The sequence below is a fragment of the Triturus cristatus genome, chromosome 4_1, assembly GCF_964204655.1.
Source record: "Triturus cristatus chromosome 4_1, aTriCri1.1, whole genome shotgun sequence".
NCBI lineage: Eukaryota > Metazoa > Chordata > Amphibia > Caudata > Salamandridae > Triturus > Triturus cristatus.
This window is the reverse complement of record NC_140585.1, coordinates 608,206,555-608,221,137: the sequence shown is the minus strand read 5'-3', so window position 1 is coordinate 608,221,137 and position 14,583 is coordinate 608,206,555. Positions and strand designations below refer to the sequence as shown.

Here is a 14,583-nt window from a genome sequence, read left to right as displayed (position 1 = left end):
CAGAATATTCTTTTTGCATTTGAAATTTCGCTAGAGGATTTTACCGATTGACGGACGCGCCAAACTGTTCCAGTATTGATATCAAAGCGCTTTAAAAGCAGCAGAATTTAGTTTTTATTAAAACATTTTTTAGCTCTTTTGAACACGATGCTCACTCGCTGTCATTTTGGGAAGGTCTGTCATAAGTGGATTCAAATGTATTGACTAGTTGTGACGCGCGGCAGGAGTAAACCAATCTTTACTTTAATAGCTCGCATTCTGTCGGGGAGAGATGGCCAGGACATTTTCACGGGAAAGCGTGGCAGCACGTTGCTGTGCTAGGGGTGAGGCGTGCGCTGGGCGGGTTGGAGGCAGGGCTGTCGCTGTTTAGCGGGCCACGCTGCAGGAGTAAGCTGCGTCTCTCAGGCAGGCAGACCCCGCCGCTCTAGACCAGCAGCGGCAATGTCCTCCTCTGATCGCCCCCCGCTCTCTACCCTGGAGCAGCCTGCCTGGGAACTGCTGCGCCAAAGGCTGCGCGCTGTCCGAAGCTTCCTGTCCGTGGCTCTGCCCATCTCCAACGCGCACACGGGGGACTTCTACACCCGCGGGGTGTGGGACGAGTTGGTGTGTTGCTCCCCCGAGGCCGTGCTAGCAGCCTTCACTCGGCACCACCCGCCAGAACAGCTGACTCACCCGGAGCCCACTAGGACCTGGGGTAAGTGCTGCTTGGGAGAATACACTGTTTGAAATGGGTAGGAGGGACGTAGAAAAAGTCCCACCTCTGCATACAAACACACAGCCTACTCCATGCTCTTCCGGCCACACTGTGTCTCGTCATATTACTTCCTGTTACCGGGTCATAGCAACTGCGAGCCTTCACTGGAGGCAGTCCCGGCATAGCTGCTGTGTGGCCCCATGGCAGCTGTGATGCATTTAGTTGATGCAAGGATTTTTTCTCGCTGGCAGTATGATCGCTTCATTGCTTGCATTTCTTTGGGAATAGTATACCTGCAATGCATTAAGTGAAACTACGAGTTCCAGCATGCACATGCTGTTTATTAAAAAGAATGCAATTTCTGTTGTTTTGCTTATTCTGCTGCTGCTCATTCTCCCTCCCAATCAATGCCCCCCCTATGAGATTTCTAGCCCCACAGACCCATATGACATAATTGGAAGATTCTTTATTCTTAGAAGTGGGCTAGTGTTCTAGCCTTTATTTGTGACAATACATTTCTGATTTGTCTATGTGCTGAAGCGTCAGTTTTTTCTCATAGTTTGTGCGTAATATATGTATAAAACCCCCATGTTTTATGTGGTTGGGGGGATTTTTATTTTTTCTCATGGAACTCTTTCCTTTTCGGAGAAACTTTCATTTTTCTCACAGTCTGTTCGATTATTGAGAGACTTCCTTCTCAATTAAAAATGCAGTTAGTGTTCTTTAAGAACCTGACAAAATCGATACTGATTTTATATCTTCGTATCTGTGCCTTCATGGCGAGCAGCTTTCATTATTCTGCATTGCATATTCTAATTTTTGTAATAAAACTCTAACTTTTTATTGATCTAGAACTCATTTCTTGAGAGGTCTCACTAACTATTTGGTTTACTCTGCTGCTACTTGGTTGGCCTGAAGGTGGGTAAGGTGGTGTCTCTTAATGCTGGATCAAGGGTGTTGGAGCTGAATCGCCAGAGGTACATTTTGGGGTGTAATCAAAATATTGGTGTTCATTAAATTATTGGGGATCTTGCTTCCACAAATGTAGTAGCAGAGGATGGTTGCGTAAGAGTGCCTCCTTATTCTTGAAGATCCCTAGAGTTGCCCAAATGGTTTTCCCATGGTTTTTGAGGTTTTAATGCCTGTACCAAGGGAAAAAGGAGTTTTTGCAACTTTGCCAAACGTTCGGTGTCATGGAGATTCTTACAAAGTGACAAGCTGTTCTTCCTTTACAATATGGTGTGTAAGTATGAATAGGGAGAATTGAAATGTTTTTAATGCTTTTTGAAAAGTGAGTTTGAGAGCTGGAATTCTGGTTCTGTTGTGAGTTGTTTGGGTATGTGATGGTGATTATGGGTTCAATTGCTGGATTGATTACTGTGATGTTGTGTTATTATTCATATTTGTAAACGCATGTGAGGTTTTATTGGTTGGTTTGGTTATCATATTTCTCAAAATCCAAGATCTTGCAGATCAGCACTTGTCTATAATTGTGGTATGTGGAACAAAGCACCACTCACATATTGATAGGGATTCTTGACTAATTCATTTGTTTTTTACGACGTATGCCTAATTCCTGTTAGTGTATATTATTCTTGTGCACAGAACAAGCACACTGGGGTGGATTGCTGCTTGGCGGGGATCTACCTAGTGTGAATCATGGTTTAAACTGAGCTTTTGGTTTCTGTTCTTGATTTGGAGCTTTGTTCTTGCTCCTGAAGTTTCATGGTTTTGATTGAATTGATTGATTTACCTACTTTTCCTTTCTTTCTTGGGTAGACAGACACTGGGTTTGTTTAGTTACGTGAGTTTAAAGAGGCTGTGTAGTTTTTTTCTAATTCATGGATAAGTTGTGATGTGATTAGTTGCTTAGCTAGGAAGCCGTTTTGGGATTGGTGAAACTTCACCATATAGTAGTGTTCTGTTTGGTTGCTGATGAATCCGCACTGTGATAGGTTGACCTTTCAAAGAGCCTTGTTGGGACTGGTTATTGTTTGCTAGGTTGTTTGTTGTGATTTTGAGTTGATCTTGTGGGTTGTTTTGAATGGAAAGCTTGTCGGTAAAGTCTAAGGTTACTGTAGTATCCAGGGAGGGTCAGAACAGACCTACAGAAAGAACACTATCCTATGAAAGGATGAAAGAGATTGGGTACTATATGTGTACCTGGATTTTAGATTGCGATGAATATACCACACACAATGAAGCGCTCCAATTTCCAATAGAGGGTACTTTTAATGTCATAAAACTAGATTTCTTGAGCCAAACTATAGACAATACCCAATGCCTAGCCCTAAACAGTTTGAGGCACTTGACAAGTGGGATCGCATGGCTACAGAAAAAGAAAGCAGGTGAAAAGCTCATTTTGATAGTGGCTGGAGAATAAAATGAATAGACAAGAGAGAACTTGGAGAGAGAGGAAATAATAGAACATGTATAAAAGTTCCTTACTATAGTCACAGAAAAAGAAGAGCAGGATAAAGATAAAGCAGAAAGGAAAAGTGAACATGTTGCTTGGATTTGAGATCTTTAGAAAAAACATAATACAAGAGGTGTTTGACAAAAAAGGAACAATTAGTTTATCTAAACAGTTCGGCCGAGAGAACAGTTACAGGCACTAGGTTTGAGAACTGTCTCAATTTACATTTGGTAGATGTCCTTATATACAAAAACATGACAGATCATAAATGTTTCTGGAGTACCATATATGGTGAGGAATGTTTGTTGCTGCCTTTGGAGTCATAAATTAATGGTCAAATGGTCACTATCAGTGGGTCTTGACCTCGCGTGGACACAGTGTGGCCAGTGGTGAACGCAACCACGGCTGGCACAGGTAAAGGCGGTGGGGTGGGATGGGAGGCAAGGGGAAGTCGACAGACAACAGAATAGGTATAATTAATTAAATAATACCTATTGCGTCGTCTGTCGGCTTCCCCCCACCGCATCCTGCTCTGCCCACTGCGCTTGATGAGTACAGGCCCCAGCTAGGCCCGCAGGACACAAGGGTTCGCTCTCCTGTAATGGAATCTATAAGGAAGTTGGCACGGAAACTGCAAAGTACAAAGACAGAGTTTATTAACCCTTAAGGGTGGTCCTACAATCCATACAATACCCTCCAGTATTGCATAGAGTAGCACACAGAACTTTCGTACACGGTCCCCTTTTATACACAACAGAGGGGCTCATAAGTGGGAGGATACAACATGAGGCGAAGAATGTTACCTTTTATGGACATTTTCGATACAAGATCAATATGTGGGCGGAGCTGACATACTCCTTGAGCCCGCGAAAACATGGTCAAGCAAGGACTAACTGATAACAGATGTGGTCAAGTCTGGGCATGCGCCAGACGGACAAAGGAACTATTTATAGACTGTTACTAGGCAGATTACAAGAGCAACTGACACAAAGATAGGACTCTCCTCGTGTTGAGCACATGGAGACATGACAATACAAAATGGAGTCCAAACTTCAGTCAACATAACGAAAGAGACATGTGTAAGGCAGGAGAATTCATGTCTTTAGTAAATGCTTAATCACATCGTAGTTTCAATTTACAACAGACGACCCTTTCAGCATTTACTGAAGACATCCGGTTTGTTAGGATAATCATCGTATATGTCAATTATCATCATCTCTTCTACTTCCCTAGCTAAACGTTTCTGATAAGTGACATTGGCAATAGCTTTCTTATCGGGGATACAGAATGATATACATAAGGAACAGAGCAAGGGACCACACTGGACACAGATGCAGCAAGAAAACAGAACTGCTATAATTATACAGAGACCAGTTAAAACCTTCCAACCCCAAGCAGTGATCAATGCCCAAAACCATCCAGAAAAGGACCAAGTGCCGTTTTCTGTATGGATTTCAGCTGCAATTTTATGCAACCTGTTGATTGCATTATAGACTGACGGTTTGTGGTCAGGAATAAACACACAGCAACTACTTCCGATAATTTTACAAGCTCCACCTCGATCAGCTAACATAACATCTAACACCATACGATTCTGCAATGCAACAATTCTGGTAATCTGTAATTCTTCCGTAAGATTCCCAAGAGCAGCAGCGGTTTGGTTTGTCACAGCCTCTACCACTCTTGTTAATCTTCGAACTTTCCTACTATTTAGGGCAGCTCCAACAAAGAAAAACAATCCTAGATTAAAATCAATATACTGCTGCAGACTGGTGTCAGTCTGGTCTACGTCATCAATTGATAGAGTACGTTTATACCTATTTACAGTCACATTATTTAACAACTTCAAATCCTTATGATAGGATGCAGGTGCCAAAAATACAGGAGGCAACAAAAATGCTACATAACATACTCCGGACCAACCGGCTGGCAAACGGTAATAACCTTTATTTCCGCATACAAAGTATGTATTATGGGATGCTAAGAAGGTACTGTTATTCAACCCATCAATGTTCAATATGGTAATACAATCGCTAACACCAACAGGAATATAACCCACACTTTGGACACACAGGTCCGCTTGAGCTTGTGCCACTTGAATCACAAATTTGTCTTTTCCCACAGTGTCTCTGGTGTTCGTGAAAACATATGGAATCGATTCATTGTCTGGTCGATACTCTTCCCATTCCCAAATTGTCCCATTCGCTTGCGGATATCCATCTTTATCCTGATGACATTCTTTATTGAGTCTGAAGAGTAATCGTCCCACTGTGGGTTTCCGAGTGGCAAAAAGCAAAGTGTACCATGCTCTACAAGAGCCATTATGAGAGAAAGGAAGAGGTATGAATGGCGTTCCTCCTTTCTTCTGATGAGCTGGCATCATACCACATATCCAACAGTTCGTAGCATTTGTGGCAACGTGGGTATGATGCAACATCTGGATGAAGGTGTTATTCAAATAAGATTGCCGATGCTTCAATTCTTGATACGGAAGGGTATAGAAGTAGTGCTCCTCAGGCACTGGAGTGGTCAACACAAGTAACTCTCGAGCAGGAGTCACATCCTCCACAAACCATGTGGTTATCCCAACAATAGCTACTGTGAGCATAAAACCTGTCGCACAAAGGATCTTCCTTTTCTCCATGTCAGAATAGAGAATCAATATCTTCCTGAAACTAAAAGGTTTGTCAGAACTCTTCCCCTTGGGCAGCGGTCGATTTCTTCACCAACGGGCCAAGACGGGTGTCGCTACACTAATGCAGGGCTGATCCCCCCCCCTTGCCTCATTGGCTCTCCGTTTCACTAACCCAAGGGCCGTTCTGACAACATGTCCCGATACTGAAGGATTCACTTTCTTGGCCTCAGATGATATCGCTTTCCTCCAGGAGCCGCGTGGTCCGGAAAGAGCTCCTCAGCGTCGTTCGATTCCACAGCACGGCCTTTCTCTGTGGTCAGAATCTCTCGTTGATCGGTCAATACAGCAGGCTCCACCAATCCGGGCGGTACTTTGCGGCAGTGCAGGGAGTGGATCCAATTCTTTCTGTTGGACACTTGCACAGCCGTCCTCGTTGCCAGTAAGACTTGCTCAGGACCAACCCATCTCGGCTCCAGGCTGTTCGTCCTGTCAAAGATTTTCACCATGACATAGTCTCCAGGCCGGAGACTATGTCCTTCGCCGGTGGACCGATCAGGGAGCGCCTCCCGGACCTGTTGATGAATAGAAACCAAGTTATCCGTTAACTGTGCCAGATAATCATTCATCATTACACAAGGTACATCATACACAGTCTTAGGTTTTGGTGGACCCCAAATATTCATTGGACGTCCAAAGACAATCTCGTACGGTGTAAGACCGATTCGAGAGTGCGGTACCGATCTAATTGACAACAACGCCAGCGGTAAAGCATCTGGCCAAGTCAAAGACGTCGAAGCTTGAATTTTAGTGATCTTAAGCTTCAGTGTACCATTATACTTCTCAACTAGTCCTGCAGATTGAGGGTGGAATACTGCGTGGAACTTCTGGGTGATGCCTAGACCCTTCAAAACATACTTTATAACATCCGCTATAAAGTGGGGTCCGTTATCACTCCACAGAAGTCTACAAACGCCATATCGAGGGAAGAACTCCTTCAACAGCATCTTGGCGGTAGTCATTGCAGTATTGTCCTTCGTAGGGTATGCCTCAACCCATTTGCTAAAGGCACACACCACTACTAGAACATACTTCAAATTGTTACAACGCTCAAGCTGGATGTAATCCATCTGCAAAACCTCAAAGGGTGCAGTAGGCGTTACAAACCCTCCTGCTGGGGTTCGAGTACCCTTTCCTGGATTGTACCTCAGGCAGATCATACAGGTCTGCACCACCCTCTTTGCCGTGCTAGCAATCTCTGGATGCTCCCAGACTTGGGTAAGCAATTTTACAATTGCGGAAGCTCCAACATGTGCTAGCCCATGTGCCATCTGAACCATAGGTTGTACAAAAGCCGTGGGTAATTTCCATCTATCCATCTGCTTATTTCTCCAGCAGCCCTCATCATCCAATTCTCCCTCACTGGACCATTGCTCCCGTTCTTTGTCAGAAGCGGTCCTCTGTATTTCTCGCACTTCTTCCTTTGCATCATGCCATCTTTCTACTTGCGACTTCACTACATACATGGCAGTAGCACCGGGCTGCATCGCAGTCTCCCGTGCCACCCGGTCTGCTAACGCATTCCCTTCTCCAACTTTATCGACTACTTTCCTATGGGCGCTACATTTAACGATGGCAATTTTCTTCGGATATGTCAATGCAGTTAAAAGATTATGAACTAACTCCCCATGCATTATTTGTACTCCATGTGACGTTAAGAACCCTCTTTCCTTCCAGAGCAGGCCGAAATCGTGCGCTACTCCGAAGGCATAGCGGCTATCTGTATAAACATTCACACACAATCCTGTACTGAGCTCACATGCTCGTGTTAATGCTATCAGTTCCGCTGCTTGGGCTGATTTCTGTGGTATGCGTGCTGTCTCCACTATTGTTTGCAATGTGGTAATTGCATACGCTGCTGAAGCCGTACCATCTGGTAGCTTCAGGCATGACCCGTCCACCCACAATTCTCCATCTACATCTGAAAAGGGCGTATCCTGGAGATCAATACGACCCTTTGTTTGTTCCTCGGTCACAAGGATACAATCATGTGCTTTCCGTGCCTCAGACCGAGTCTCGGGGTATGGCAACAATGTGGCCGGATTTAACGTCACGCACCTCTTCAACGTAATATGAGGAGCCAAAAGCGTCAGCTCATATCCCGTTAAACGGGCACTGGTCAAATGCTGAGTCTTTGTCTGATTAAGCAAGGCTTCAACAGCGTGGGGGACTAATACCAACAGCTTATGAGATAACACAATTCCCTCGCTTTGGCGTATTGACACAGCTGTTGCCGCAACCGAGCGAAAACAACCAGGCAATGCTCGGGCAACAGGATCAAGTACAGCCGAAAAATATGCACAAGGGCGCTGCTTGTCGCCGTGCATCTGCACTAAAACTGATAATGCACATCCATCTTTCTCATGCACATACAGCGAAAAAGGTTTGGTATAATCAGGAGTCCCTAACACTGTTGCTGAACAGAGAGCCTGTCGCAGTTTCTGAAAGGCAGTGTCACACTCATTCGTCCAAGGAAGCGGGATAGGTGTGTCCTTTGTCAAAAGAGCTAACAATGGCTTAGCTATGTGTGAAAACCCTAGTACCCATTGCCTACAAAACGACACGAGACCCAAAAATGCACGCACGTCCTTCTGTGTGGACGGCGTTGGCGTGTCCAGAATTACTTGGACACGATCTGGTGTGAGTGCACGCCCCTCCTTAGACAAAAGGTGACCCAGATAAGTCACCTTTGGTCTACAGAATTGCAACTTTTTCCGAGAGACTTTGTGATTGTGGGATGCCAAAAAGGAAAGCAAGGACAACGTACTCCTTTCGCACAACTCCGAAGTGTCGGCCGCCAACAAGATGTCATCGACATATTGAATGAGGGCGACACCCTCAGGCAGAACAAAGGAGTCCAATTGTCTTTTCAGAGCTTGACTGTAAATGCTAGGGCTTTCTGTGTAGCCCTGAGGTATTCTACAAAATCGGTAAGACCTATTATTTAGAGTGAAACCAAAAAGGTATCGACTATCGGGATGAATGGGAATTGAAAAGAAGGCATTTTTCAAATCAATAACTGAAAACGTGGTCGCCGTAGGCGGGACCAAAGTAAGCAACGTCGTGATATCAGAGACCACTGGGTACTGGGGTATCACGATCTTGTTCACTTCTCTCAAATCAATGATAAACCGATAGACTTTGGCATCCGTAACCTTTTTCAAAATGGGTAGAATCGGGCTATTACAAACATTATAGGGAACTTCTTCCACTACTCCCACCTTAATCAAATCCTGCACAATCTGTATAAGAGCCTCTTCCCCCTCCTGCGAAATACGATACTGTGGAAGGCGTGGTAACACCGCCCCCTCCTGGACACTAATGTGAACAGGCGGAATCACCATCTGTCCCACATCAGTATCCGAGGTGGCCCACAGAGCACAAGGGAGGGTAGCTAACACAGCATCTTCTGTAACCACACACATCCGTTCAGACAGGGGGTAATTGTCATTCAATATCACCCGCACTCCAGCAGGGGAACAGCGGATCGTAGCTCTGAAGTGCTTCAGCATATCAAGGCCCATAATATTGTCCGGCGTGTTCGGGGCAAGCAAAAACGGACAGGGCGCAGAAAAGGAATCAACCTGAAATGTGAGGGGCCGCGAAAGAGGGCTTCGGGAGAGTGTACCATCAAACCCTACCGATGTAACCATTAAGCCAGATGGGGGAGCCCTCGGAACCAATTGTTTAGACAGCGCACTACGAGTCGCTCCTGTATCCACTAGGAACTGATCAGTAGAACCCAAAACCTCAGCTGATACGTAAGGACCCTTCTGATCAACCGGCACCTCAACTGATTCTAACCCCCATCCAACGCATTCCTATGCATGCTGAGAATCATGGTACCCAGAACGGTCAATCCCCGACACTTGATACTGGTTTTGTCGATCGAAAACATTAGACCTATCTCGCTGCTGCCCGGCAGGGTCAAAACGAGCGTGATCATTAGAATTCCCTCTAAAATTCGAGAAACCCCCTCTACCTCTCGGGCCACCCTGATTGTGTCCCTGACGCGAAGCATGCAACGCTGGGCAATCTCTGGCCCAGTGTCCCGGTTGCTTACAATACGCACATTGATTCCTATTCAGATCAGATCGGCCCGAGGGAGGACCATAAAATCCTCCCCTACCTCTATTTACACCCCGTCGGGGCGGACCATATACTTGTGCTAACATCACCTTTGTTTTTAAATCCTTCGATTTCTTCTCCTCCTGCCCCTTCGCTTCTTGCTCCTGGCGCTCATAGTACTGAGCTATAGTCAGGAGGGCTGTCGGGGTCGCAGTGGACCAAGAACTTTCACTCGCTTTTAGGCGGGCTGCGATCGCCGGTAATAAATTCGCCACATATTTATCAGCAAAAAGGTGTCGACCCGTGTCATCCGTAAGAGACTGACCACTAAAATCATGAAACGTCTCCTCAAAGCGCGTAAAGAAATCTGCAACTGATTCATCGACTTTCTGCTTGCACGAGGCTAGCATATTCCAGTCAATCTTTTTAGGGGGAATGATTGTCTTCAACTTAGTCAGAATAGCAGCTGGGAGATCTAAGATAATCTGAGGTGGTTTCTGCGCGGGCTTTCTCTCCCTATCCTCATCCTCAAGCTCAGACCATCGAGCCTTAAAAGCGGCAGCATCATCCACCTTCCGCACAGATCGCCACATATCTGGTGGTAGAATAAGCCCAAAAAACAAATCTATATCTGCTAAGGTCATAATACAAGAATTCAAGGCCCCCTCGACTTCTTCGTAAAAGGCCGCTGGATTCTTGCGGGGATCAGGCAACGCATTCTTTAATGCCATGACGTCAGCCCTGTGCCAGGGAGTATAAACCCAATTATACACAAAATATCCCTTAGCATCGGCGGAGGTAATATCCGAGCTAGTCCCCGTTCCTTTAGGAGGAACATACAAAGGCGCCGCCTCTCGCATTGGTTTAGCATGCACTAGATCGCTCTTATCTGATTGAGAGGTGGATGAATGGCCATCTCCGGTACGTGAAGCCGACCGCTTCTCCTCCTCGACTTGTTGGCGTGCTTTCTCTTTAAGGTCGTTCGCCGCATCCCGCAACGCAAACAGTCGCCGAACCGCCTCAGGCGCCTTAGAGGGAGAGAAAACACCATTACGCAATGCTTTAGCATCTAATACCACATCGTCAGGTTCAAAGACACTGGAATATTTCCGAAAGGCACCAATCACTTCATCAGAAAAGTGTCCCAAGAAATACAACCTTTCTCTATCCTGCCACGACTCCCAGGAATCCAACAACTCAGCAAGGGATAACTTGCCCTTACATGCACGATAGGAAACCTGCCGAAGCTCACCCATTCGCTCAGCCGATAACATGGACCGCGTGTCTACCTTACCCGAACCCGATCCAGAATCTTGTGGCCCCGGGGCAGACGCGCCGACATAAGGAGGCGGAGAACGATCTAATAAATAAAAATCATCGTCATGATTATTAAGAACAGGATAGAGTGGCTGACGAACAGCATATTGACCCGAGACTTGTAACCTGCGTTCTTTCTCTTGCCTCTCCGTCTGTTCTCTTTCCTCCCGACGCTTTGCTTCTTGCGCTCTCACATGATCATTCTTACGTTGCTCTTTATCAAACAGCGCTTTCTCACGTTTCTCTCGCTCACGCACTTCCTTCACCCATAATCGCACACATTCAAACATGTCTTGACGAGCACGCCGTTTACACATACACTGTTCCACATACTCAATCTTACGCATATCAAACGACCCATACAACGGCCACCGTAACTCAGGATCCTTTCTGGTATATTTCCTCCATACTGTGCTGTACATTATGGAGGAAAGACCATGCTTCACATACATATCCCTATTAGGAGTCCCCTCTGGGGGAGCTGGAGCAGATTCCTCGAGGTTTAACCGGTTTCCAAAGCAGCAGCACCACTTATGGAGTGCGCTAAAAGCAGGCATGCTCAAAAATAATGCAGAATATGCAGTATTATCAAAAATGGCACTTAAACGTTGTGCCGTTCAAAGTTACACAGTTCCGGAGAAATATCTCCACATTACCTGCCTATATGTGTTGCAACGCATATATTCTCACAATAATCAATACAAGATATGACCGGTCATCATGAATCAAACTCAAATAGCCAACCCAGGCTTCAAAAACTCGGAGCAAGTACCGTACAACGGTTCTTACCAATCAAGAGTCCAGATTCCAACTGCCAAGCTCCAAAATTCGCCCAAACGGCTGTCACGGCAGGACCGACAGAAGAGGTCTCAGTTGAGGACCGGCGCCACCCAGATGGTCAGGTCGGAAGGGAAGGAAGAAAAACCTCGGGATGCCAGGACGAAAGTGCCTCTGGCAGTGATCACATCCCCGGCCAAATTCCTCACCTTCGTCGCGACCAATCCTTCGAGCATCCGAGTCGCCGATGAGCCCCACGTGACGGGCGCCAATTGATGAGTACAGGCCCCAGCTAGGCCCGCAGGACACAAGGGTTCGCTCTCCTGTAATGGAATCTATAAGGAAGTTGGCACGGAAACTGCAAAGTACAAAGACAGAGTTTATTAACCCTTAAGGGTGGTCCTACAATCCATACAATACCCTCCAGTATTGCATAGAGTAGCACACAGAACTTTCGTACACGGTCCCCTTTTATACACAACAGAGGGGCTCATAAGTGGGAGGATACAACATGAGGCGAAGAATGTTACCTTTTATGGACATTTTCGATACAAGATCAATATGTGGGCGGAGCTGACATACTCCTTGAGCCCGCGAAAACATGGTCAAGCAAGGACTAACTGATAACAGATGTGGTCAAGTCTGGGCATGCGCCAGACGGACAAAGGAACTATTTATAGACTGTTACTAGGCAGATTACAAGAGCAACTGACACAAAGATAGGACTCTCCTCGTGTTGAGCACATGGAGACATGACAATACAAAATGGAGTCCAAACTTCAGTCAACATAACGAAAGAGACATGTGTAAGGCAGGAGAATTCATGTCTTTAGTAAATTCTTAATCACATCGTAGTTTCAATTTACAACACGCTTACCTGTGCCAGCCGCTGCTGGGTGAACGTGTCGAGATGTCCAGCATGGGAAGCACGTGATCACTACATGTGCTAGGTCCTGATTGGCTATGCGTTCCTAACATATGTGGCATCTGACTTTATGGTGTTTTTAGGAGCACGTGTAGCCCCTCCGACCATGTGTGCTTTATTGGGCAATCTCCCCTGACCATTATAGTGTCGCTGTGCTTATCTATGAAATTGCAAAAAGAACAATTGATGGACATAATGCTGAACGATGTCACACACTCACCCCAGTACAGAGATCTGGGCCTAAATCCATTGTTTATTTGCCCCCCATGCCATTCCAGTTTAAAGCCATATTCAGGTCAGTCTTGACCATGGGAACAGACCAGACCGAACTGCCAGGGCAGGTCCTCCCTGGACCGTAAACAAGCCTTCTGGAACCGATTTCGGGGTATCACTCCTCATCAGCCAGGCTAGCTTGACTCCATTGGCATGGAGAGCATGTGACCCTCGCCTGGGCATACCCATCCCACTCGGGGTGACAAATGCAAAAAGAACAATTGATGGACAGAATGCTCAACAATGTCTAACATTCACCCCAGTACAGAGATCTGGGCCTAAATCCATAGTTTTTAACCCAGATCTCTTGACTGTGGGTGAATGTTTTGATTTGTTCCGCATTCCGTACATCATTTGTGTGTCTTTTGCTTCCCACCCTAAGTGTGCTGGGTATGCCCAGACATGGGTTCTGGGCTCGCTGTGCCATTGGATTCAAACTAGCATGGCCAATGAGGGTTGATACTCTGAAACCGGTCCCAGGAGGCTTGTTTCTGGTCCAGGGAGCACCTGACTTGGCAGTTCAGGCTGGACTGTTCCCATGAGGAGCAGGGTCAAAACTGATTTGCAAATGGCTGGGTCAAACTGGGGTGGCATGGTGAGCAAAAGATGGATGGATTCAACCCAGATCTCTTGACTGGGGGTGAATGTTTATTTGTTCCGCATTCCGTCCATGATTTGTGTGGCTTTTGCTATCTGTGGAATTGATCAAGAGTTTCCTGCTCGAGTGTTTGCCTGCCAGCTGTGCACCCTCTCACCTCTGAATCATGGATCAGTAATCCCAGGCCTAGGTGTCAGGGCCTGCTTGACTACATATTTGCCGGTTGAGATGGATGTGGTGTTCAGAATAGGCAATTCTATTACTAAGGACAAGATTTTTTATCGATGAACGCATCAATTTCCATATTAACAAACATACAGATTAATCTGATGACGATAATTTTATACATGAGATTTTGAATTCTAGACCTCTGCCATACACAGAGGCAGTGACCACCTCTGTTCCTGCTTCTGTGGGAGTAGAGACAAGTGCTAGAGAAGACAATGTGGGGGTACAAACTCCTGCTGGGGTGGTATCAAGTGCACTGACAGTCATTAATGACAGCAGTGTCTAGTACAAGTAGAGATATACCAATTGAGATTCAGAGACAGGTTGTAGCACCAGAGGGAGAAGTGATAATTGAGCCTCCACCTAAAGATATTAGCATAGGCATTTTGAAAATTGAATTTAGAGAGATGATTCAGGGCAATGTTGATTTGAATATGCTGTTGGCTTACAATGTTGGTGAAATTAGATATTTGATTAAAGAAGCAGCCAGATTTGTGAATCAGGCACATGTTAAATTTGAGGAGTTAGCCGATAAATTAGTTGACTTCATCAAACTAAAGTATGTGAAGCGAAATTACTAAATGGATTTGACACA

The 14,583-nt window shown here is 45.7% G+C and overlaps 1 protein-coding gene across 1 annotated transcript in view; it reads left to right on the top strand.

Moving 5' to 3' along the window:
- The first annotated feature begins 222 nt into the window (after positions 1–222).
- The window catches only part of METTL25 (methyltransferase like 25), a 580,957-nt gene continuing 566,596 nt past the window's right edge, over positions 223–14,583 (top strand). The window contains exon 1 of the mRNA XM_085652969.1: positions 223–694. Within this exon, the coding sequence (XP_085509095.1) occupies positions 442–694 (253 nt within the window). The 5' untranslated portion in view covers positions 223–441. The remainder of the gene's footprint in view (positions 695–14,583) is intronic.